The sequence below is a fragment of the Coregonus lavaretus genome, assembly GCF_964263955.1.
Source record: "Coregonus lavaretus genome assembly, chromosome: 5".
In the NCBI taxonomy this organism is placed as follows: Eukaryota; Metazoa; Chordata; class Actinopteri; order Salmoniformes; family Salmonidae; genus Coregonus; species Coregonus lavaretus.
Genome location: NC_139992.1, coordinates 20,705,407 through 20,732,480, shown reverse-complemented (window position 1 = coordinate 20,732,480; position 27,074 = coordinate 20,705,407). Strand labels below are relative to the sequence as shown.

Below are 27,074 nucleotides of genomic sequence, written 5' to 3'. Positions count from 1 at the left end.
TTATCCCAATTTGGTGCATAAATGTTAGCCAAGATAGCAGGTGTATTATACTGTCTTCCTACTACAATAATGAAACGGCCTGCTGAATCTGCCTCTACACTTGACATTGCGAACGGTATGTTCTTACTCATTAAAATGGCTGCTCCTCTAGTTTTAGAATGAAAATTGGAATGATATGATTGACCGATCCACCCTCCCTTTAAACGGGAGTGGTCAAAAGTGCGGAGATATCTACTTTAAGATGATTTAAATGAGAAATAACCCTTTTACGTTTCACTGGGTGATTTAAAGATTTAACATTCCAGCTAGCAAAAGTGACCGAGCAACCAGCTGTCCCTCTCATGATATTAGGCTTAGCCATGTAAAGTCAGGTGGGAAAAGGATAGATGACAGATTACAATAAGAACTGACCCATTAAACATTTTTCCAAAAAGAGCAAATTAAAATCCCAAAAGTTGAAGAAACATAAAAAAAACATAAACAAACAATACTCTGAAGTCTGGTATGAAAAACAAAACTCACCCTGGTCACCTAATAGAACAAGGTAACCGCTAATTCCCACGCAAAGATATCCACACATAATGTGCTTGTAGTGGGGAACACTAAATCTAACGAGTAGAGAGCCCTGCTGAAATAGTGAAGTATTTAAAACTAATTGCGGTTAACAAATAAATAAGAAATACTTATTTACAACCCAAAACTAGGCTGTTTTAAGAGAAAGTATAAAACATTTTATAAATCACATCTTACAGCAATACCACTAGCAGCAACGTCTTTAAATAAATGACATAGCCTAATAATAGAACTGTGCTTTATCTAACCTGGATGCGGGGACCATCAAGAAATGAAATGAGCAGCTTCATGGTAATAAAATAAAACATAAAACAAAAGGAGAATTGACTCAGCAGAACCAAGACACCAACGTTACCTAATAATAACCGATGGTACCGGAAACGTTCACTAACGTTACCTAATAATAACAACATCAACTGATGTCACTGGCAACGCTATACAGTAAAAAAAAAAAGAGAGACTGAGTCTGCAGTGCTAGACACATTTGTCCATTACCCTAATCGCCAAATAGGTGAACATTCAGCCATTTGCTTCGTCCGACCTCGGTAGAATGTTCTCTTATGAAGGCCATCGCCTTATGGGGGTCTTGGAACTCCTTCTCAGTGCTGTTGCATATTATACCGGGCAGGAAAAGCCACACCATAACGAATGTCGGTCCGTCCATGGAGCAGACTCTTGACATCGTTGAAAGCGGCACGGTCACGAGCAACGCTGGGGGCATAGTCTGGGAAGATATAGATGGGTGCTCCGTTGCATTGAAGTGGGACAAATTCTCTGGCACGCCGAAGAACATCAGTACAATCCTGATAGTAGTGTAGTTTAGCCACAATGACGCAAGGTTTCCGCCAGGCTTTCTTGTTTGAGAGCCCCGACGTGAGCGGTCTACAATGTTGTCTTTATCCATTTTGAGGGCCTTCTTCAATAACTTTGAGACCGATGAAGTTGAACTTGAGCCCGGGTCAGCCACCCCCATGATCCTGATATTGGATCTTCGCATATGACCTTGTAAATGTATGCATTGTTAATTAAGGCGAGACACATCAGTTTCGAGCTTCTTAACCGTGGTTTGTAGCGTAGTCATGTCATCCGAGCATGTTCACAAGCCTTGTTCCATGTCAGATATTTTTTTTTTTTACTATATCCAGTTCTGTGCGAACAATTGCTGTATGCTTTGCGAGTTCATTCTTGACTGCTTGTAACTCCGACTTAATAAAATTGAAGTCCTCACTGAGCGCCTCCTTGAGTTCCGACTTGACTATAGACGAAATGTCCGCTCTGAGGGCAGCAAGAATCTCGGCCTTCAAATCCTCTGTGTTCATTTTTTCGCCGAGCCGAATGATATCAGTTTGACCGGTTGTAAGGAAAAAGAAAGCTGTGAAAACGACCCAAGGTGTTTCTGTTAAGATTTCAGTTCGGCTTTGATGCATATTTGATGTTGAAATACTATCAGCTTTTATGATGCTTTTATGATAAAGACAGCACCTAACTGAGCATTGCATTCTCTCAAGATGCAGAAATAAATACATCATATTTCTACGCTCCTGTTTCCAAGTCATTTTGCCTACATTTGGTGTATCATTTTATTGCAAGAAATGCTTAATTCTGCAGGAGCTAATTTTAAGGCTATAGCCCTATTCGCACGGGACTAGTATTACTAGAGAACGTTCTTTCAGGTTTTTTTTCTATAATTTACAGTTATGATGGAAGCCTGGCATGAAGATAGTCCAGGCGATTACAGGCTACACTGATAACTCGAGTTTGGTTCCTGTCATGATGGAGAACAGGCAGTGAGTAATCCGGTTTAGTTATGTTTAATAACTCTTAAATAAGGCAATTAACATGCAGTCCACAGAGCTACTATCTGCTAGTCCTCATTGCTTGGTTAGTCATATTCGGTTATGATGATGACACGCATAATCAATTACGGAGATATCTATCAGACATCACTACAGTTTCTAAACCATACCAAACCATCTTTGGTATAGTGTCGACATAATATTTATATTGAGGAAGTGTGATCAAAACCATTAGGATATTTTAGCGATTCGCAGTAGAAGACGTCCTAAATGCCCCGCAGCCTTCAGATGTGAGCTAAACAGCTAACTTGCACTTGATATGCGTTTTTAGGCTACGGATGAGAAAGTGAACTTGTTCCAAACATTTAGCGTGGAACCCTGTATTATCGGTATATTCAACAGCGTTTAAGAAATATATTAACTTCAACAGTGTTATCTTGTGATCAAGCAATCAATTTTTTGTGATTATTGGTGTTGTAAAAATGTTAGCTAACGGGTTAGCAATTAACATGTTTGACATTTCAGTGGAAATACTACTATTATCAGCTTTTTGATAAGAGGTTTAGCAAAAAAAATACGTCCCGTATTATCGGCATACGGCCCCCAGTTATTGGCCACCTTACTATCTTGTTCAATTACAAGATATATCCATTTAATTTTGTTGGAAAAAGAGACACAAACCTCATAACTGAAGTGGTTACAAGATAGTTGACTAGTTGGGTAGCCATGCGGAAAAAAAAAATGACTCTCCTGTGTAGACTCTTAAAAAATGGTTATTCACCAACATATTCAGTTTTGTAACCAAATACTGTCTCATAATTTGTTTTACAGATCAATCTTATGCTTTGAGAAAGTGGATAACATTTTAATACTAAAATATAAATGAGTATGAATAATTTACATCAAATAAAACATTAATTTCAGTAATATGCATTGACATAAATAATGAAAACACTGTTGGAGTTTGTTGCAGAGTAAAGGAAGAAATACACAAGATGGGTTGAATAAATATATATATTATAGTTGAGATTTCTTTATTTTTATTTTTATTTTTTACAAATAAATAATTTAATATGAAAACAAACAAAATAAACAATTAAATCTCAACCTCCTTCCCTATATTGACACAAAAATCACAATAAAAGTCCAGCTCCACCGCCACCTCTGGATCCCACTGCACACACCTGCAACGGAACCAATGCTGGCAGAAGTCACAGCACACCCATGGCACCTCGGACCTACACTCCTGAGGGGAGCTTGCAGGCGGATCACGCTCCCCGCAGCGAGCACAGCAGGTGGTGTCTTCTTTTATTTAAAAAATAATAATAATCAAATTGATTAACATGGTTTTGCAAAATGTAGAAGTTCTTCAACAACAATAGTAATTGATACAACTGAGAGAGAGAAAAACAGATTATGAAGTACCTGAGAGTGGTGCAATGGGTGGCGTGACAGAGGTGGCCGGGTGAGCTTTTCTCTTCCTTTTCTGTGATGCAGTTTGAGAAAAAGTAGTGTTAGACAGAGCATGTTTCATGAAAACCCTTTTCAACTTCTTTACATCAATACCTCTGGAGGAAGCTGCAGAAGTTTTGGAGGAGGTGGACATGACTTGAGGGCTGGTGCTATGGACTGTAGATATGTAAAGAGAGAAAAAGAAAGTTTAAACATTGCAGTTTTATAAAACAGATAACAAACAGTCATTTCTTCATAATTTAACGTGTTTACCTGTGGAGGTGGCTGTATTCAAATTGCAGGGGGCAGGGTCACCAGACGAGGCTGCTATGGTGGTGTGACCAGGGGAGACGGAGGAGGCAGTTGGTACAGAGGAGGCCGTGTTGGTGGTGACAGACAGGGGGGGTGGTGTGGATCGTGGTGGTGGTGGACGAAACCGCAGACGATGGCTTGGAGGAGCTGGTGTTTGTAATGGTGGGGTTGAGGGGCCGACGATGGTGTGGCAGCTGTCAGGAGTGGTCCCAGCAGGGGGTCCAGCAGAGGCGATGGCGTCAATGGTCTCATCCATGGCAGCCCTCTCCGGTGCCCTCTGTGTTCTGAGGGCTGCCCGACGCTCTTTCTCCTCTGCCTCGGCCCTCTCCTTCTCACCCCTCTCCTGCCACTGGCGCGTGTATTCCTCCCCGGTGATGCATGTGGGGACCACAGGTAGTCTTCTGTATCGGTCTAGCCGATACTTCAGGACAGTAAGGATGTGCCCCAGGTCCTTTGCTAGCAGCCCCCCCTCTATTAGGGGGTGCTCTGCTAGGGCTGGGACTGGAGCAGGGGCTGGGAATGGAGCATGGGCTGAGGGTCCTCCTGTGGTCGCTGGGGAGGAGGTGCTGCTGGACGGCACAGTGCTGCTGGTTCCAGGAGAGGCAGTGGTGGGACCCGGTAGGGACAGAGACTGCATTAAACGGGACCCTTCAATTGCTCAAGGGTCAAAAAGGAAGAGGCCACACTTCTTAAACCCTTCCACCCCATAGCGCATGTCCTTGCGCTGATACGGGTAGCGGAATACTTTGGCAAATTGTGATTTGTTTACCATGTAGGAGTGGTCAAAATGGCTAAGGTCTCCAGCTACCTTGGAGAACTCAGCCTTTAAAGTGCCAAAGTATGCCACGTCCAGCGGCTGCAGGACGTGGGTGCAGTGTGGTGGAAGACAAAGACAACCCCTTCCCTTAGTGCTGCCGCGAGCACCTCCGGGTCCACGTGGCTCTTGTGCCCATCGAAAGGAGAAGGAGAGGGCGCTCCTTCACTGCATGCTAAAACCACTTCCTGAACAGGTCCCCGTCAATGTAGCCACTGTTTGACCGTCCATACAAGGCTTGGGGTGGGCCTCCCAGTGTGTAATGGCCACCGGGGAAACACTTGGGGTAGATGATAAACGGGGGGACTGCGTTGAAGTAGTGGCCTCCCCAGCTGCGTTGAAGCAGGCCAGCACTGTGACGTGCACCTTGGTCCCCGGAGCCTGCTGGTACATGTGTTTTGCGCCCCGGGGAGCCAGCACTTTGTGCCTGCTCTGGTTGCTACGAAACCCAGAATCATCGCAGTTATAGATTTGTCTGGGTTTCTCCCTCAACCCACTCTCCTCCAAGTGCTTCTCATTAGAAGTGAAGAAGGTGTCCATCGTCGGACGTGTGGCACACTCAGCTCTCCCCCTGTCCAGGGTGTCCGGCCTCCTCATGCTCAGGTTCTTGTGCCTCCTCCTGAACATTTCCCACCACCTCTTCCCCAGTGGTGGGATTGTTTCACCTGGGTGCCGAAACCTACAATAGAATAGAATATATAATTGTCCATCCAGGATGAAAATGTTTGTTTTGGCATCACCATACAAACATTTGGCATCACCATACACATCCACATTTACATCACACACATTGAGAACAGTCAGACCAGCATTCTACATACATAAACACATAGAACACCAAATACCTGTGTATTTTGTCTGTGTATTTCATCAGCCTCTGTCTAGTGAAGGGGAACCCATGGCGCAGTAGATACAGTACTGCACCAGATGTGGGTGGTCCACTGCGACAACCATGGGTCACCCGGCCGCTCAGCCTGTCCGCCAGGGTCTGCCAAGGTACACCATGCACCTTGGTAGATAAGAAAAGAAAATGGTTACTAGCAGATAAAATTCACATACACGTGGTAATCTCCTAAAAATAAAAGATGCCTAACCTTGGCAGCCTGGCGGATAGCCATCCCTGCCCGCAGTCCTCCATGGCATGGAACATGTCCACCTCACTCCACTGCTTCCTCTTGACTTTCTCCATGCTGTCATGGTAAATACATGTAGCTAAATAACTTGGCATACTATACACATTTTAGAAAGATAACTAAATCTGAATATGTATAAACATTTACATTTCAAAGCTAAGGTATTGAAAGGTGATGATGAAGGTTTTCACAATAACTGAAAGTGTACCCACGTTTTTTGGTTGATGTTATCTGTAATGAAAATTAGTGTCCCAATTAGTTTAATATTGATGCATACATTGTAAAATTTTACTAAATACTGCCTCTATGTAGCTGTTGTAAGATGAATCATAGCCAACAGTATAGGTGTGAAAAAGTTCATGGTTCAAAATTAATTTTAGCAGATTGTGCAAAACGTCCCCGTCAGACTCCAATTTTGATATGGTAAAGCTTGACAACATTCAGCTGTTTTCGTGATATGTATTATCCAACGCTTACAATTTATTTCCTTTTTGCTTACTTAGCAGTTCTATCAACATTTAGAAAATAATCTAGCAACATTAGAAAATCTGTTAGCTATATTTCAGAGGTATATTAAATTATGTGTGGTCTGTTGCGCAGTCGAATTTTACAATATATAGCGTGTCCCACAACATGTGTATACATATAACTTTTTTGAAAACTCTCAAAACGTAACTTAACTTACTTAAATTGCACTGAAAATCGGTGGTCAGCTAGCTAGAATGGTGTCTTTAGTCGCAAAACGTACCGTTATTTTCCAGTCCATTTAAATGTTGAGCTCGAGGTGATTTAGTCCTAGAGTGTCCGAAGTTAGGGGGTGTCCAATGTTGGGGGAAGATTAGCTAGCACTTTTGTATGCTGCTTTGCGATCTATTAACAACAAGGGTTGCATTAATTAGGCGTAATCATTTTTTATGATACAATTGCCGATGTTCAATTCATTCACACAAAACCTATAAACAAAAGCATTCACTGTGAAAGTTCATACATGTAGGCCCTTCATATGCTATGCGCAGCACTTCGTTCAAATGATCGAATCAGTTATTGTTTTCTTGCTCAAACCGCGAGCAATACCTGTCAAACTCAGACATTTCTCTCAAAACACAGGGATGTCGATTCGCACGGGACTACTATTATCAGAGGTCTTTGGAGTTTGCCAAAAAACTTTAGGTTATTCTGGTTAGTCAATGTCCAGATTTAAGTTTCCCGCTAACCCATCTAAACAGTAGGCTACAGTTCCCTTGACATGCGATAGGCCTATTTGAAGTCCCATCTTGTGACTGTCGAATTTGTATAGCGCCACACAATCATCACACACAGCCAAACATAGCCGGCACTGCTATCATCCTCTCTTACCACTTTACCTAATCTTTCCCAAACATTACTTTTCTGGCCCTCCCTTCTCTTTATTTTCAACTATCCTTTTTGCCTCCGTGGATTGATGTTAACTTTTTCTGCCCGTTCCAAAAAGCATTATTTGGCGATTGGCTGTGTAGGCTATTTTGCGCGCGTACAGTTAAGACCTAAAGTTTAGGTTTATGCACTAATAGCCTACCAGATAGCCTAAAATACCTCGATGTAGCCTATATAAATTGCACAAGAATTATAAATTTATGGATTTTTTAAGGTATTGTTTCTTTATTCAACCCGCCCTTCAGCCACACAATATGTAGTGGCCCTAAACCCGTATAACCGCGGGACTGCTGGTTATGAGTCAACCCCTGCATCACTATCACATGTGCAATGCGTGAAGACATTGAAAATACAAGTCACGGAACCTACCGGCGACTCAAAAGTCGGGTAAACCACCACCTTCTACCGCTAAAAGGACCAACAGCATGTACAACCGGTAAAGTACGTGTAAATATAATTGTATTCAAATTCTGGCTTGTAGGAGAATATTGCGTCTTTTTTAGGGTGACTTCGGTCACACTGATAATCCATGGAGTAACCATGGTAACAATCTGATGTTTAGACAATTCGTAGAGCAATATTGTGTCCGTTTCTTGTAAACTAGAAAATGTGATATAGGCTAGTCTCATGTGTGGAAAGAAACCAAGTAACAATTTAAAATATGTTTATTTTTAAGATGAATTAATTATTTTGTGTCATTGTCAACCCAATCTGTTATGATAAGCCTTGATTCACTCCATATCACCAGCCCCTGTGGCGCCTTTATCGCTTTACATTTAATTGCAATAAAAAAGTTGAGGGACTTTTATGACACACACACACACACACACACAGTGCCCTACTCAACCAAAAGTTATTATGCATGTCATTGCCAGGGTTTCTATAGGACAGCATCATGGCAGGCCAGACAGTATCCATGAAGGAACCAGTATGTCTGATTGAGAACGACAGTGATGGGAAGCTGCGTGTGGTCCGCAGTGCACTGGACATCCTGGACCAGATTGACCAGCATGTGGTAGTGGTGGCGGTGGTCGGGCTGTACCGCACCGGCAAGTCCTACCTCATGAACAAGCTGGCTGGGGAGAGGAAAGGTGAGCACATCCACTAAAGCATTTTTTTATGTATGGTTCGACCAAAGTCCAAACAAAGATATAAACACAACATGTAAAGTGTTGGTCCCATGTTTCATGAGCCTAAATAAAAGATCCCAGAAATTTCCATACGAACAAAAAGCGTATTTCTCTGACATTTTGTGCACAAATTTCCTTACATCCCTGTTAGTGAGCATTCCTCCTTTGCCAAGATAATCCATCCACCTGACAGGTGTGGCATATCAATAAGCTGATTCAACCATATGATCATTACACCGGTGCACCTTGTGCAGGGGACAATAAAAGGCCACTCTAAAATGTGCAGTTTTGTCACACAACACAATGCCACAGATGTCTCAAGTTTTGATGGAGTGTGCAATTGGCATGCTGACTACAGGAATGTCCACCAGAGCTGTTGCCAGAGAATTGAATGTTCACTTCTCTACCATAAGCTGCCTCCAACGTCGTTTTGGCAGTACGTCCAACCGATATCACAACCGCAGACCACGCATAACCATACCAGGCCAGGACCTCCATATCCGGCTTCTTCACTTGCAGGATCATCTGAGACCAGCCATCCGGACAGCAGATGAATCTGTGGGTTTGCCCAACCGAAGAATTTCTGCACAAACTGTGAGAAACCCTCTCAAGGAAGCTCATCTGTGTGCTCGTCGTCCTCACCATGGTCTTGACCTGACTGCAGTTCGGCGTCTTAACCGACTTCAGTGGGCAAATGCTCACCTTCGATGGGGTTATTGTATGGGCAGGCATAAACTACTGACAGCGAACACTATTTCATTTTATCTATGGCAATTTTAATGCACAGAGATACGGTGATGAGATCCTGAGGTCCACTGCTGTGCCATTCATCTGCTGCCATCACCTCATGTTTCAGCATGATAGTGCACAGCCCCATGTCGCAAGGATCTGTACACAATTCCTGGAAGCTGAGAATGTCCCAGTTCTTCCATGGCCTTCATACTCTTCAGACATGTCACTCATTGAGCATTTTTGGGATGCTCTGGATTGACGTGTACGACAGCGTTTTACAGTTCCCGCCAATATCCAGCAACTTCGCACTGCCATTGAAGAGGAGTGGGACAACATTCCACAGGCCACAATCAACAGTCTGATCAACTCTATGCGAAGGAGATGTGTCACGCTGCATGAGGCAAATGGTGGTCACACCAGATACTGACTGGTTTTCTGATCCACGCCCCTACTTTTTTGTTGTTGAAGGTATCTGTGACCAACAGATGCATATGAAATCCATAGATTAGGGCATAATGAATTTATTTCAATTGACTGAATTCCTTATTTGAACTGGAACTCAGTCAAGTCTTTGAAATTGTTGCATGTATTTTTGTTCAGTGTACATAACAATACGCATGTCCGCAAAACTGTTATATGGTTAAGGAATGATTATGTATAAGATAATGATTTATCATAAAGATAGGGTAATCGCAATTTGAAACAGAAAGTGTTAACTTATGTACAGCATGTCTATATGTACTGCATTTGACATTCTGGGTTAGAGAGACAGATATGCTGCACCAAAGTACAGATTTATCTTGTTCTGACCACATTATGCTTTGACGGTTATTTCTCTCAATCCTGTTATTGCATTCTGGAAACTACAGTTAGTTTGTCTTTCAGTTTTACACCATAAAGTACAACCAGACAGCAGAGCAAACATAAAAACATTTTGTTCCGACCACATTTGTTCTAGGTGGGTTCTGTAGATAAATGGTGCCGTAAACACAACCTATATGACCTGTGACACATTGTGTTATTGCACTGGCTGCTAGTTTCACTTTCAGTCTGTTAGTATGATATACAGTATAACTAGACAAAAAGGTTAATCTGAAAACCAGCTGCCTTGAGTAAACAATTTACATCCAGCTGCCTCTTTACAGATTCCTTATTTTAATGTCCTAAGAACAGTTTTTATCCTCTGTCCTCAAGGTTTTGCCCTTGGAGCCACCATCCAGTCCAAAACTAAGGGCATCTGGATGTGGTGTGTGCCTCATCCTGAAAAAAGAGACCACACCCTGGTGCTGCTGGATACAGAGGGGCTGGGGGATGTGGAGAAGGTGGGAGGTCAAAGTTCACTCTCTGTCAAAAACCTTTTATGGCTCAGATTGTTTAGATGACAGATAGCATTGCTATGGGTAAAGTCCCATGTTATCTCAGTGGACTGTGTCTAGTACTGATGGCTGATGTCATCAACTGTATATCATGTCTGACTTATAAATTAATGATATATACCCATTGATTCTAAAGAATATAACTTATAAATAATGCCTCATGAGCTTAGTTCAACTGTCGTACCCCATCAGAACCCAAAATATAAGCTTGTTTTACTCCAATGTTTGTAAATGTATATAAACACTGTATAACATCATGGTTAACACTACAATTATGATATCACGGATGGTAAGTCATTGCATCCATAGCTCAGTCTATGAATTTGAGTCATTACATTTCTCCAGGCCCATCCCTCTGCTTTTTAAATAATGATTTTAACCAAAACTGAGGCAGGGTGTAAGCTTTGTTAATGTTTCAATTAAGGATTCTAGCTTCAACCTTTATTTATGTAGGGAGCCCATAAAACGGCATATGGAGTAGACATTTCGTTACTGACTTTATTCCAATCCACTCTAGTATGAACAGAGTACCAAGGTGTTCCTTCTGTTGTGTCTGCAGGGTGATGAGAAGAATGACAACTGGATCTTTTCCCTGGCTGTCCTGCTCAGCAGTACTCTGGTGTACAACAGCATGGGAACCATCGACAACAACGCCCTGGAGAAACTACAGTATCCTTCAGCAGGCCTATAAAGAAATATAGATTGATGTAGTCTAATTTGGTTCGAGGAAATCTATAAAACACAATCAGAGTAAGAATCAATCCTGTCTTAGTCTTTGAACCAGACACCAGTTTACTGCGTAGTGTTGTATGTCTGGGTTCATTTAGTCCTCAACACCCCCCCCCCCCCCCCCCCCCCACAGCTATGTGACAGCAATGACAGAGCACATCAAGGTGAAGTCCAACCAGCGAGACGGGGAGGAATCTTCAGAGTACCTGCGTTACTTTCCTTCCTTTGTGTGGACAGTCAGAGATTTCACCCTGACCCTGGAGGTTGATGGAATACCCATCACAGCCAATGAGTACCTGGAGAACGCTCTTAAACTGAAAACAGGTGAAGGGAACACAGCTAGCGCAGCTAACTTAATCTCTTAATCAAAACCATGGTTAGATTGAATTTACGGTTAATCATATTTTATTTGTTAATTAATGATTGATTTACTTTCCCTTTCATTTACAAAGGTCATAGTAAGAAAGATCAGGCATACAACCTGCCTCGTAGCTGCCTGCAGAACTGTTTCACTCCTCGCTGGTGCTTTGTGTTTGAGAGGCCAGCCAACGGAAACAAAATGAGACGTATGGAGGAGCTGACCGATGCTGACCTGGAGCCCTCCTTTGTGGAGCAAGCCAAGGAGTTCTGTGACCATGTCTTCAAGGAGGCCAAGACCAAGACCCTGAAACAGGGCCTGAAAGTTACCGGCAGACGTGAGTATTCAAACACTGATATTGAGGATGGAAAGCACTTATGAAAGTAGGTAATGATTTTTAATAATAGAACTACACTACTGCTGCTACTATAACTACTTCCTCTATTTTTACTACTACTACTACGACTACAACCACCTTGACCAGAACAACTAACAACACCATTAGTACTTAAATTACTATTAATTCTACTACTTACATTACATCTATACAAGCACCGCTACAGTACTACCACCATCATTACCACAACTACCAGATATGCTGATTCCCTGCCCTCTCCTGCAGTGCTGGGAAACCTGGCAGAGACCTATGTGTCTGCCATCCGGAGCGGGCAGATCCCCTGCCTGGACAACGCTGTGTTGGCGCTGGCCCAGATTGAGAACTCCAGTGCCATCGAGAGGGCCAGGGCCCACTACCAGAAAGGCATGGCTGACTGGGTGGCCTACCCCACAGAGACCCAAGAGGAGCTGTCTGAAGTACATGCTGTCATGGAGAAGGAGGCTGTGGCCATATTCATCAACAGCTCCTTTAAAGACGAGGACCAGAAGTATCAGTTGGAGCTCATGGTATGGGAGTGTAGATTCCATATTCAATGAGTCAATATTCAATTCAGTGATGCATGTATTTAACAAGAGGAGGATAATTTGTCATTTGGGTGAGCTATCCCTTCATGCTACACTTACATGTACATTTTAGTCATTCAGCAGACTCACTTATCCAGAGCGATTAGGGTTAAGTGCCTTGCTCCAGGGGAACATCGACAGATTTCTCACCATTTATTACCTCAACTGAACCAAGACATTCTGGTTTGTTCTGGTACATTCTGAACCAGCCTTATCCTTTCTGTAGAAAGTGCTTCAGGAGGAGTACCAGAAGATCTGTGAGAGGAACTACAAGGAGTCCCAGAAGGCATGCGAGTCCAAAATCGAATGCATCTTTGCCCCTCTGGAGGAGCAAATAAGGGATGGATCCTACATGACCTCTGGAGGATACAAAGAGTACTGCAACGACCTGAAACTGGCCACCAGCGAATACAGATCTGAGAAAGGCGGGGGTGTAAAGGTACGTTGTTGAGGTGGTGCTTCAGCTATTTTAGGATAGTATGCAATTATCATGTTTTGTGGATGCTGTTCAAAGGAGTTATGCATGTACTGATGTGATGTTGAAAGTTAAACATTATGTGTGGTGGTTCCAGGCTGAAGAGGTACTGAAGGAGTACTTGGAAAGGAAGGCCAGCATTGGTCAGGCCATCCTGTCAGCAGACAAGTCCCTCAGTGAAGCTGAGCAGAGAGCAGAAGGTGATATACAGTCACCATGAAAATGCACACCATGACCTGGTAACAACATTTAATGACCACCCAAATCAAATCAACATATTTTGGTCACATACACGTGTTTAGCAGATGTTATTGCGGGTTTAGCGAAATGCTTGTGTTTCTAGCTCCGACAGTGCAGTATATCTAACAAGTAATATCAAGTAATATATTTGAAACTTGTATCTCATCATGGTATGTGGTGAAATAAGTATAGCCAGTTATAATTGTAATGGCTTAGCAGATAATAACAAAAGAAGAACAATATTTACATGGCTCAAAGAGAAGGAATATAATATCTATTGTTTACAGGAAACTCATTCAACAATTCTAGATGAAGTTGTGTGGAAAAAGGAATGGGGGGGATTATAATACTGTTTTAATAGCTCAATGGACCGTAATGGAAATCACACTACAAACTATCGCCCTCATGCTCTTAAGGAAATCGTGAATGTCATGGATACATTAGAACTAGTAGATACAGTGGGGAAAAAAAGTATTTAGTCAGCCACCAATTGTGCAAGTTCTCCCACTTAAAAAGATGAGAGAGGCCTGTAATTTTCATCATAGGTACACGTCAACTATGACAGACAAATTGAGAAAAAGAAAATCCAGAAAATCACATTGTAGGATTTTTAATGAATTTATTTGCAAATTATGGTGGAAAATAAGTATTTGGTCACCTACAAACAAGCAAGATTTCTGGCTCTCACAGACCTGTAACTTCTTCTTTAAGAGGCTCCTCTGTCCTCCTCTCGTTACCTGTATTAATGGCACCTGTTTGAACTTGTTATCAGTATAAAAGACACCTGTCCACAACCTCAAACAGTCACATTCCAAACTCCACTATGGCCAAGACCAAAGAGCTATCAAAGGACACCAGAAACAAAATTGTAGACCTGCACCAGGCTGGGAAGACTGAATCTGCAATAGGTAAGCAGCTTGGTTTGAAGAAATCAACTGTGGGAGCAATTATTAGGAAATGGAAGACATACAAGACCACTGATAATCTCCCTAGATCTGGGGCTCCACGCAAGATCTCACCCCGTGGGGTCAAAATGATCACAAGAACGGTGAGCAAAAATCCCAGAACCACATGGGGGGACCTAGTGAATGACCTGCAGAGAGCTGGGACCAAAGTAACAAAGCCTACCATCAGTAACACACTACGCCGCCAGGGACTCAAATCCTGCAGTGCCAGACGTGTCCCCCTGCTTAAGCCAGTACATGTCCAGGCCCGTCTGAAGTTTGCTAGAGTGCATTTGGATGATCCAGAAGAGGATTGGGAGAATGTCATATGGTCAGATGAAACCAAAATAGAACTTTTTGGTAAAAACTCAACTCGTCGTGTTTGGAGGACAAAGAATGCTGAGTTGCATCCACAGAACACCATACCTACTGTGAAGCATGGGGGTGGAAACATCATGCTTTTGGGCTGTTTTTCTGCAAAGGGACCAGGACGACTGATCCGTGTAAAGGAAAGAATGAATGGGGCCATGTATCGTGAGATTTTGAGTGAAAACCTCCTTCCATCAGCAAGGGCATTGAAGATGAAACGTGGCTGGGTCTTTCAGCATGACAATGATCCCAAACACACCACCCGGGCAACAAAGGAGTGGCTTCGTAAGAAGCATTTCAAGGTCCTGGAGTGGCAATACCAGCAACAGTGTGTGAAAACCTTGTGAAGACTTACAGAAAACGTTTGACCTGTGTCATTGCCAACAAACGGTATATAACAAAGTATTGAGAAACTTTTGTTATTAACCAAATACTTATTTTCCACCATAATTTGCAAATAAATTCATTAAAAATCCTACAATGTGATTTTCTGGATTTTTTTCTTCTCATTTTGTCTGTCATAGTTGACGTGTACCTATGATGAAAATTACAGACCTCTCTCATCTTTTTAAGTGGGAGAACTTGCACAATTGGTGGCTGACTAAATACTTTTTTCCCCCACTGTATATGGAGGCTTAAATATCCTGATCTAGTGAGATATAAATGGCGGAGACTCAATCAAACTAGTCGTCTTGACTTCTTTCTTATGTCATTCTCGTTGGCACCAAAAGTTTAAAAAGTGTTGATAGGGGACAGAATGCGGTCGGACCATCATATAATTGGCATAAACATTACTCTTACTGAATTTCCACATGGGCGAGGATATTGGAAATGTAATCAAAGCCTATTGGATGATAACGTGTTTTTAGCTAGGACAGAGGAATTTATAACTGATTTTTGACCGACATAACATAGGTACAGCAAATCCCCTTATTGTATGGTACACTTTTAAATGTGCCTTTAGAGGCCATGCAATTCAGTACTCATCTCGAAAACAAAAGCAATTTAGGTCAAAAGAGTCCATACTAACAAAGGAAATAGAAGGTCTAACAGAACAGATAGATAGCAATAAAAAATGTAACATAGAGGCTCAGAATAAATTAGAGGAAAAACAAAAAGAAATGGAGAAACTTATTCAAGAAAGATCAAGTGTAATATATTATACAAATAAGGCAAACTGGATGGAATATGGGGGAAAATGCACCAAATTATTTTTTAATCTTCAACATAGAAATGCTACCAAAAATAATTTACTGAAACTGGTTACAAATGATGGAGTCACCCATGATTCACCAAATGATATTTTGAAGGAGGAAGCAAAGTACTTTAAGCATATGTTTACGTTTCAGTCGCCTCCATCTCCTCTAACTGAAGCTAATTGTAGAGATGTTTTGTTCTATTGATAATGTAAAATTAACAGCCATACACAAAGACTCATGTGAAGGTGAAATTACAGAGGAGGAACTTTTGGATGCAATTAAAGACTTTAAGTCTGGGAAAACTCCAGGGTTGGATGGCATACCAGTCGAGGTAAACCAAACCTTTTCTGATATACTCAGAGGACCGTTATTAGCATGTTTTAAAAACTCCTATGTAATTGGTAGATTATCAGACACTCAAGAAGAAGGTCTGATTTCATTATTACTGAAACAGGATACAAGTGGAAAATATAAAGTTGGAGGCCCCTTACACTTCTGTGTTGTGATGCAAAAATTCTAGCAAAATGTATAGCGCATAGAATTAAAAAGGCATTGTCGGACATTATTCATTATAATCAGACAGGTTTTTTACATGGATGATACATTGGAGATAATATAAGGCAAGTACTGGAAACAATAAAACACTATGAAAAATCTGGGAAACCAGGCCTGCTATTCATAGCAGACTTTGAAAAGGCATTTGAAAAAGTACGACTGGGGTTTATATATAAATGCCTGGAGCATTTCAATTTTGGAGAATCTCTTATAAAATCGGTTAAAATCATGTATAGTAACCCTAGGTGTAAAATAGTAAATAATGGCTATTTCTCCGAAAGTTTTAAACTGTCAAGAGGAGTGAAACAAGGTTGTGCACTATCGGCATATCTATTTATTATTGCCATCGAAATGTTAGCTATTAAAATCAGATCCAACAATAATATCAAGGGATTAGAAATCCAGGGCTTAAAAACAAAGGTGTCATTGTACGCTGATTCATGTTTTCTTTTAAATCCACAACTTGAATCCCTCCACAGCCTCTAGATACATTTTCTAACCTCTCTGGATTACAACCAAATTATGATACATGTACTATATTACGTATTGGATCACTAAAAAATAAAATTTTTACATTACCATGTAGTTTACCAATAAAATGGTCTGATGGTGATGTGAATATACTCGGAATACATATCCCAAATTAAATAAAATTTCTCACTCCAATACATTTTAATAGAAAGTTAGCAAAAATAGATAAGATCTTGCTACCATGGAAAGGTAAATACCTGTCAATTTGTGGAAAAATCACCCTGATTAACTCTTTAGTATTATCCAAGTTTACCTATTTGCTTATGGTCTTGCCTAAGCCTAGCGAACAGTTTTTTAAAAATTATATGAGAAAAAAATATTCCATTTTATTTGGAACGGCAAGCCAGACAAAATTAAACGGGCCTATTTATATAATGAATATGAATTCGGAGGACAGAAATTATTAAATATTAAAGCATTAGACCTATCACTAAAAGCTTCAGTCATACAAAAGTTATACTTAAATCCGAACTGGTTCTCTAGCAAATTAGTAAGATTGTCTCACCCAATGTTCAAGAATGACCTTTTCCCCTTTATTCAGATTACAACCGCTCACTTTCAGTTATTTGAAAAGGAAATCATCTCCCAAATATCACCATTTCTAAAACAAGCCATAGAAAGTTGGTTGCAATTTCAATTTCATCCTCCAGAATCGACAGAACAAATAATCCAACAAATATTGTGGTTCAACTCAAATATAGTAATTGATAAAAAAGAAACATGATTTCTTTATAAAAAAAAAAAGTATAATCTTCGTAAATTATATCATAGGTAGGATTGGTGGAGTTATGTCGCACATGCAGCTAACAAAAACATAAGGAAATGTCTGCTTTACCCAAAATTACAACCAAATAATTGCAGCATTACCGCAAAAATGGAAGAGGAAAGTGGAATGGGGAAAAAGTAAGAAACTTGTCTGTCGGCCCTGCATTAAATAACATAATTGATTAAAGAACATAATTGGTTAAAGAAAATTGTGATAAATAAAAAAGTATACCAGTTTCATTTAAGGACCAAAGGATTGACAGCCGTCCCATATAGATTGCAAAATAGTTGGGAAGAGATTTTTGACATACCGATTCCATGGCATAGTGTTTATGAACTGATACGCAAAACGACGCCAGATTCAAAACTTAGAATTTTTCAATTTCAATTAATATACCAAATTCTTGCTAGCAATAGAATGTTATTTATATGGGGGATACAGTCTTCCCAGCTCTGCAGATTTTGCTGCGAAGAGACAGAATCATTAGATCATTTGTATTGGTACTGTCCATTTGTAGCTTGTTTTGGACACAGGTCCAGGAATGGCTAAAGGATTGCAATATTTACCTGGAGCTAACCCTGCAGATAGCACTACTGGGTGATCTGAAAAGTCATAGTCAATCGATCAATAATATAATACGTTTAGCAAAAATGTTTATTTTCAATTTACAATCTGTAGAAACAATGAGAATAGAAGGGTTCAGAACTTTTGTAAAACATCACAGGACAGTTGAAAATATATGGCAAATAGAAATCCAATATGGATGCGGTGTTAAGAGGTAGATGGGAGGTGTTGAATGGAGTTGAAGGATGGGACTAATAACAACTAACAACAACTAATAACAACAGGATAACTAATGTAAAGCATACTGTGTCCATAATAAGTATATAGGTTATAGGTTGAGAGCTTTTGTGAAAGAGCACAGTTAGAAAGATATGGCATATAGAAGCAAACCGGATGGACGTCATGAAAATGATCGGAGAGGTTGAGGGTAGAGGAAGTTCAGGAGTAAAAACAAACAAAATACAATTATTGTAAAATTGACTGTGTCCATAAAATGTATATAGTATTTATAAGATGGAAGTAGAGGCCTAAGCATTGTTGTCCACTAGTTTACTCCAATTAGGGAAGGGGTGGTGGGGTTGGAAAGTAATAAAGGGAAATGTATACAGTGGGAAGAACAAGTATTTGATACACTGTCGATTTTGCAGGTTTTCCTACGTACAAAGCATGTAGAGGTCTGTAATTTTTTATCATAGGTACACTTCAACTGTGAGAGACGGAATCTAAAACAAAAATCCAGAAAATCACATTGTATGATTTTTAAGTAATTAATTTGCATTTTATTGCATGACATAAGTATTTGATACATCAGAAAAGCAGAACTTAATATTTGGTACAGAAACCTTTGTTTGCAATTACAGAGATCATACGTTTCCTGTAGGTCTTGACCAGGTTTGCACACACTGCAGCAGGGATTTTGGCCCACTCCTCCATACAGACCTTCTCCAGATCCTTCAGGTTTCGGGGCTGTTGCTGTGCAATACGGACTTTCAGCTCCCTCCAAATATTTTCTATTGGGTTCAGGTCTGGAGACTGGCTAGGCCACTCCAGGACCTTGAGATGCTTCTTACGGAGCCACTCCTTAGTTGTCCTGGCTGTGTTTTTCGGGTCGTTGTCATGCTGGAAGACCCAGCCACGACCCATCTTCAATGCTCTTACTGAGGGAAGGAGGTTGTTGGCCAAGATCTCGCGATACATGGCCCATCCATCCTCCCCTCAATACAATGCAGTCGTCCTGTCCCCTTTGCAGAAAAGCATTCCCAAAGAATGATGTTTCCACCTCCATGCTTCACGGTTGGGATGGTGTTCTTGGTATTGTACTCATCCTTCTTCTTCCTCCAAACACGGCGAAGGAGTTTAGACCAAAAAGCTCTATTTTTGTCTCATCAGACCACATGACCTTCTCCCATTCCTCCTCTGAGTCATCCAGATGGTCATTGGCAAACTTCAGACGGGCCTGGACATGCGCTGGCTTGAGCAGGGGGACCTTGCGTGCGCTGCAGGATTTTAATCCATGACGGCGTAGTGTGTTACTAATGGTTTCCTTTGAGACTGTGGTCCCAGCTCTCTTTAGGTCATTGACCAGGACCTGCCGTGTAGTTCTGGGCTGATCCCTCACCTTCCTCATGATCATTGATGCCCCACGAGGTGAGATCTTGCATGGAGCCCCAGACCGAGGGTGATTGACCGTCATCTTGAACTTCTTCAATTTTCTAATAATTGCGCCAACAGTTGTTGCCTTCTCACCAAGCTGCTTGCCTATTGTCCTGTAGCCCATCCCAGCCTTGTGCAGGTCTACAGTTTTATCCCTGATGTCCTTACACAGCTCTCTGGTCTTGGCCATTGCGGAGAGGTTGGAGTCTGTTTGATTGAGTGTGTGGACAGGTGTCTTTTATACAGCTAACAAGTTCAAACAGGTGCAGTTAATACAGGTAATGAGTGGAGAACAGGAGGGCTTCTTAAAGAAAAACTAACAGGTCTGTGAGAGCCGGAATTCTTAATACTTGTTCTCCCCACTGTATTTTTAAAGGATATGTGTGTATATACAGTGGGGAGAACAAGTATTTGATACACTGCAGATTCTGCAGGTTTTCCTACTTACAAAGCATGTAGAGGTCTGTAATTTTTATCATAGGTACACTTCAACTGTGAGAGACGTAATCTAAAACAAAAATCCAGAAAATCACATTGTATGATTTTTAAGTAAATCATTTGCATTTTATTGCATGATATAAGTATTTGATACATCAGAAAAGCAGAACTTAATATTTGGTACAGAAACCTTTGTTTGCAATAACTGTTGGCACAATTATTAGAAAATTGAGGAAGTTCAAGATGACGGTCAATCACCCTCGGTCTGGGGCTCCATGCAAGATCTAAACTCGTGGGGCATCAATGATCATGAGGAAGGTGAGGGATCAGCCCAGAACTACACGGCAGGACCTGGTCAATGACCTAAAGAGAGCTGGGACCACAGTCTCAAAGAAAACCATTAGTAACACACTACGCCGTCATGGATTAAAATCATGCAGCGCACGCAAGGTCCCCCTGCTCAAGCCAGCGCATGTCCAGGCCCGTCTGAAGTTTGCCAATGACCATCTGGATGATCCAGAGGAGGAATGGGAGAAGGTCATGTGGTCTGATGAGACAAAAATAGAGCTTTTTGGTCTAAACTCCACTCGCCGTGTTTGGAGGAAAAAGAAGGATGAGTACAACCCCAAGAACACCATCCCAACCGTGAAGCATGGAGGTGGAAACATCATTCTTTGGGGATGCTTTTCTGCAAAGGGGACAGGACGACTGCACCATATTGAGGGGAGGATGGATGGGGCCATGTATCGCGAGATCTTGGCCAACAACCTCCTTCCCTCAGTAAGGCTGGGTCTTCCAGCATGACAACGACCCGAAACACACAGCCAGGGCAACTAAGGAGTGGCTCCGTAAGAAGCATCTCAAGGTCCTGGAGTGGCCTAGCCAGTCTCCAGACCTGAACCCAATAGAAAATATTTGGAGGGAGCTGAAAGTCCGTATTGCCCAGCGACAGCGCCGAAACCTGAAGGATCTGGAGAAGGTCTGTATGGAGGAGTGGGCCAAAATCCCTGCTGCAGTGTGTGCAAACCTGGTCAAGACCTACAGGAAACGTATGATCTCTGTAATTGCAAACCAAGGTTTCTGTACCAAATATTAAGTTCTGCTTTTCTGATGTATCAAATACTTATGTCATGCAATAAAATGCAAATTAATTACTTAAGAATCATACAATGTGATTTTCTGTATTTTTGTTTTAGATTCCGTCTCTCACAATTGAAGTGTACCTTTGATAAAAATTACAGACCTCTACATGCTTTGTAAGTAGGAAAACCTGCAAAATCGGCAGTGTATCAAATACTTGTTCTCCCCACTGTATATGTATGTATGTGTATATATATGTATTTATATGTATGTATGTGTATCTGTACAGTTGTAGTCGGAAGTTTACATACACTTAGGTTGGAGTCATTAAAACTCATTTTTCAACCACTCCACAAATTTCTTGTTAACAAACTATATTTTTGGCAAGTCGGTTAGGACATCTACTTTGTGCATGACACAAGTAATTTTTCCAACAATTGTTTACAGACAGATTATTTTACTTATAATTCACTGTATCACAATTCCAGTGGGTCAGAAGTTTACATACACTAAGTTAACTGTGCCTTTAAAAAGCTTGGAAAATTCCCGAAAATGATGTCATGGCTTTAGAAGCTTCTGATAGGCTAATTGACAACATTTGAGTCAATTGGAGGTGTACCTGTGGATGTATTTCAAGGCCTACCTTCAAACTCAGTGCCTCTTTGCTTGACATCATGGGAAAATCAAAAGAAATCAGCCAAGACCTCAGAAAACAAATTGTAGACCTCCACAAGTCTGGTTCAACCTTGGGAGCAATTTCCAAATGCCTGAAGGTACCACGTTCATCTGTACAAACAATAGTACGCAAGTATTAACACCATGGGACCACGCAGCCATCATACCGCTAAGGAAGGAGACACGTTCTGTCTCCTAGAGATCAACGTACTTTGGTGCGAAAAGTGCAAATCAATCCCAGAACAACAGCAAAGGACCTTGTGAAGATGCTGGAGGAAACAGGTACAAAAGTATCTATATCCACAGTAAAACGAGTCCTAAATCGACATAACCTGAAAGGCCGCTCAGCAAGGAAGAAGCCACTGCTCCAAAACCACCATAAAAAAGCCAGACTACGGTTTGCAACTGCACATGGGGACAAAGATCGTACTTTTTGGAGAAACGTGGCACCAAAGTACGTTCATCTCTAGGAGACAGAATGTGTCTCCTTCCTGAGCGGTATGACGGCTGCGTGGTCCCAAGGTGTTTATACTGGCGTACTATTGTTAGTACAGATGAACGTGGTACCTTTTAGGCGTTTGGAAATTGCTCCCAAGGATGAACCAGACTTGTGGAGGTCTACAATTATTTTTCTGAGGTCTTGGCTGATTTATTTAGATTTTCCCATGATGTCAAGCAAAGAGGAAAGCGTAGCTGATTCAACTGGCATTTGAGAGGGATCTTACAAGTAAATTCCGTGGGGAGTGGAACAAAAGACTGCTGAGGAGGTACAACACAGCATCAAGGCGGCTATAACTCTTTTGAATCTGGGTAAGAACAGGCAGCCTGGCTGTGCTTGTATTATTTTGTTATTTCCTAGCTTTTGGAAATGCGTGGCTAAAGTCAGAAATAGGCGTAAATGTGATTTTCTTTATTGCCGTTGCTGCCAAGTCTACTGCTTGATTTCTGTGATGTGATTGGATTGGAAATGTTTTGTTTAGAATATAATCGAATAGTTTTTAATGTTTTATAATGTAGAAGAGGTGCTTTGCATTACATTGATGAGGGTGGGCAGACCTTGACCAATGTTTGAGTAACGATGTAGCTATAGTGTTGCCATAAACAACTCGTTGCTATGGAATACTAATTTCTCTGTTATCGTACGCAGCGTAGTACGGCACTCTTGTGGGAAGACAGCTTGGTAGCTGCGTCCAAGCTGCATTGTACAATAAGTCGTGGTAGTGCATTGTACAGTATTGTTTGCTTTCCGCGATTGGAAATGCATTGTATTGGCATGGGGAAGTGTTATTACGGTAATTAGCAACAGTTTTGCATTGCATTGATGGGTGTTGTGCATGTAGCTGTGTAGCGTTGTCATAACTCGCAATTTCTCGAGCCGGTTATGAATTGTCCATGTTTGTAAAGCGGTGCAGTAGCCTGTATTCTTGCGGCAAGACAGCCGTGCGTGGCTGCAAATACATTATGTGTAATTGTACTATCTATTATTATCCATCCAGTGTTATCAGCAAGTTAAAATAGTTGTGCCCCCTTAGTCATTTCTGATGCCCCCTTGCCGAGTTAATCCTGCCGCCGGGCCTGGCTATAGTCAATGAACAGCATTCTTACATAGGTATTCCTCTTGTCCAGATGGGATAGGGCAGTGTGCAGTGTGATGGCGATTGCATCGTCTGTGAATCTATTGGGGCGGTAAGCAAATTGAAGTGGGTCAAGGGTGGCAGGTAAGTTAGAGGTGATATGATCCTTGACTAGTCTCTCAAAGCACTTCATGATGACAGAAGTGAGTGCTATGGGGCGATAGTCATTTAGTTCAGTTACCTTTGCTTTCTTGGGTACAGGGACAATGGTGGCCATCTTGAAGCATGTGTGGACAGCAGACTGGGATAGGGAGAGATTGAATATGTCCGTAAACACACCAGCCAGCTGGTCTGTGCATACTCTGGGTGCTAAGGATGCCATCTGGGCCGGCAGCCTTGCAAGGGTTAGCACGATTAAATGTCTTACTCACGTCAGCCATGGAGAAGGAGAGCCCACAGTCCTTGGTAGCGGGCCGCGTCGGTAGCACTGTACTTTCCTAAAAGCGGATGAAGAAGGTGTTTAGCTTGTACGGAATCAAGACGTCGTGTCGGCGACGTGGCTGGTTTTCCTTTTGTAGTCCATGATTGTCTGTAGACCCTGCCACATATGTCTTGTGTCTGTGCTGTTGATTTGCGACTCCACTTTGTCCCTATACTGACGTTTTGCCTGTTTAATTGCCTTGCGGAGGGAATAACTACACGGTTTGTATTCTGCCATATTCCCAGTCACCTTGCCATGGTTAAATGCGGTGGTATGCACTTTCATCTATCCACGGTTTACTAGTTAGGGTACATTTCAATAGTCACAGTGGGTACAACATCTCCTATACACTTCATGATAAACTCAGTCACCGTATCAGTATATACGTGATATTATTCTCTGAAGCTACCTGGAACATATCCCAGTCCACGTGATCAAAACAATCTTGAAGCGTGGATTCCGATTAGTCAGACCAGCGTTGAATAGTCCTTAGCACGGGTACTTCCTGTTTGAATTTCTGCCTATAGGAAGGGAGGAGCAAAATGGAGTCGTGGTCAGATTTGCCGAAAGGAGGGCGGCGGAGGGCCTTGTATGGATCTTGAAAGTTGGAGTAGCAGTGGTCGAGTGTTTTAGCAGCGCGAGTACTACAGTCGATGTGTTGATAGAACTTCGGTAGCCTTTTCCTCAAATTAGCTTTGTTAAAATCCCCAGCTACAATAAATGCAGCCTTAGGATATGTGGTTTCCAGTTTGCATAAAGTCCAGTGAAGTTCTTTGAGGGCCGTCGTGGTATCGGCTTGAGGGGGGAAATACACGGCCGTGACTATAACCAAAGAAAATTATCTTGGGAGATAATACGGTCGGCATTTGATTGTGAGGTATTCCAGGTCGGGTGAACAAAAGGACTTGAGTTCCTGTATGTTATCACAATTACACCATGAGTCGTTAATCATAAAACATACACCTCCACCCTTCTGCTTCCCGGAGAGATATTTATTCCTGTCTGCGCGATGAACTGAGAACCTAACTGGCTGGACCAACTCGGACAGTATATCCCGACAGGGCCATGTTTCCGTGAAACAGTGTCACGCCCTGGCTCTGGGGACTCTTATATGTTGAGCCAGGGTGTGGAGTTTCTATGTGTTATTTTCTATGTTTTGTTCTAGTTCGTGTTTTCTATGTTGGCCAGGGTGGTTCCCAATCAGAGGCAGTTGATTCTCGTTGTCTCTGATTGGGACCATACTTAGGCAGCCTGTTGGCACTTTTGTTTTGTGGGATCTTGTTCCGGAAGGTTTGTGTTCAACCCAGGACTTCACGTATCGTTTGTTTTGTTGTTTTTGTTCGTTTGGTGTACTTAAATAAAAGAATGTACGCATATCACGCTGCGCCTTGGTCCGCTTCCTGTAACGATCGTGACAAACAGAGTATGTTACAATCCCTGATGTCTCTCTGGAAAGAAACCCTCGCCCTGAGCTCGTGAACTTTATTATCCAGAGACTGAACATTAGCGAGTAATATACTCAGAAGTGGTGGGTGGTGTGCACGCCTCCTAAGTCGGACTAGAAGACCGCTCCGAGTACCTCTCCTCCGGCGTTGTTTTGGGTCGGCCTCTGTAATCAGTTCAATTGCCCTGGGGGGTGCGAACAAAGGATCCGCTTCGGGAAAGTCGTATTCCTGGTCGTAATGCTGGTAGTGCTGGTGAGTTACCGCCACTCTGATATCCAATAGTTCTTCCTGGCTGTATGGAATAACACAAACAATTTTTTGTGCTAATAACGTAAGAAATAATACATCAAAAAACAAAATACTGCAAAGTTTCCTAAGAGCAAGAATCAAGGCAGCCCTCTATGTCGGCTCCATTTTCCATCTCAAATGGAGGCTTACCTCTCGCTCTCTTTGATTTATCTCTCTCTCTCTCTCTCTCTCTCACACATACTCTGTCTATCTTTTTCTGCAGCGGAGAAAGCGAAAATGGAGGCATCTGAACGGGAGAATCGCGCCATGGAAGAGCAGCTGGAAGTCCAGGAGAAGTTGAGAGCGGACCACCAGAGGACCTATGAGGAGAATGTGAACCAGCTGATGGAGAGGATGAAGAGAGACAGTAGAAATGCCGTCGCAGAGCACGATAGAGTTCTGCAGGCCAGACTCAGGGTAGGAATAAAAAAAACACAAACATTGAGAAGTACACTTTTTAAAACTACAGTAACTGTAGGGGTAAGATTAACTGTCTGTATGTGTTTTGTTTTAGTGACAGCCTGTGATGTGTAAAAACAAACCTTGTAATTTCAGGAGCAGAATGACCTTCTCCAGCAAGGGTTTGATGACAGAGCACACCAAATGCAAAGAGAGATAGATGCCCTTAAGGGTGCGAAGGCAGAAGAGGAACAGAAAAACCCCTCATTTATGAGCACAGCTCTGGATACTGTTGGGACTGCAGCTACCTTGTTCCTTCCAGGAATAATTCCCAAAGTAGGAGGAATGGCTGTGAAATGGCTGTCAAAGTGGTTCTGATGTTGGTGCAGGAGGAGGATGATGAGCTGTTATTCTTATAAACATGTGGATTGACTGAATTGGTATTTATTGATAGTTGATTCATTGATTTAGGTTAAGTACTCAGTCAAGGTTTTATTTGATGTATTTTTTTTTTGTAAGTCATTTTCATAAATAATTTGCATGCCTAATCATGATGAAGTAAAGCTTTTAAAAAGCACGCTTAAAAAGGGTTTTGCACTGGTGTTTTTTAAATGTTACTA

General features: G+C 41.8%; 1 protein-coding gene across 1 annotated transcript in view; it reads left to right on the top strand.

Moving 5' to 3' along the window:
- Nucleotides 1-26,867, top strand: part of LOC311129596 (guanylate-binding protein 2-like) — a 33,661-nt gene extending 6,794 nt beyond the window's left edge. The window contains exons 2-11 of the mRNA XM_084161937.1: nucleotides 8,369-8,584; nucleotides 10,550-10,677; nucleotides 11,291-11,400; nucleotides 11,594-11,784; nucleotides 11,913-12,155; nucleotides 12,441-12,721; nucleotides 13,005-13,217; nucleotides 13,351-13,453; nucleotides 26,279-26,472; nucleotides 26,611-26,867. Of these exons, the coding sequence (XP_084018063.1) occupies nucleotides 8,389-8,584; nucleotides 10,550-10,677; nucleotides 11,291-11,400; nucleotides 11,594-11,784; nucleotides 11,913-12,155; nucleotides 12,441-12,721; nucleotides 13,005-13,217; nucleotides 13,351-13,453; nucleotides 26,279-26,472; nucleotides 26,611-26,832 (1,881 nt within the window). The 5' untranslated portion in view covers nucleotides 8,369-8,388 and the 3' untranslated portion in view covers nucleotides 26,833-26,867. The remainder of the gene's footprint in view (nucleotides 1-8,368; nucleotides 8,585-10,549; nucleotides 10,678-11,290; nucleotides 11,401-11,593; nucleotides 11,785-11,912; nucleotides 12,156-12,440; nucleotides 12,722-13,004; nucleotides 13,218-13,350; nucleotides 13,454-26,278; nucleotides 26,473-26,610) is intronic.
- The last annotated feature ends 207 nt before the right edge of the window (nucleotides 26,868-27,074 follow it).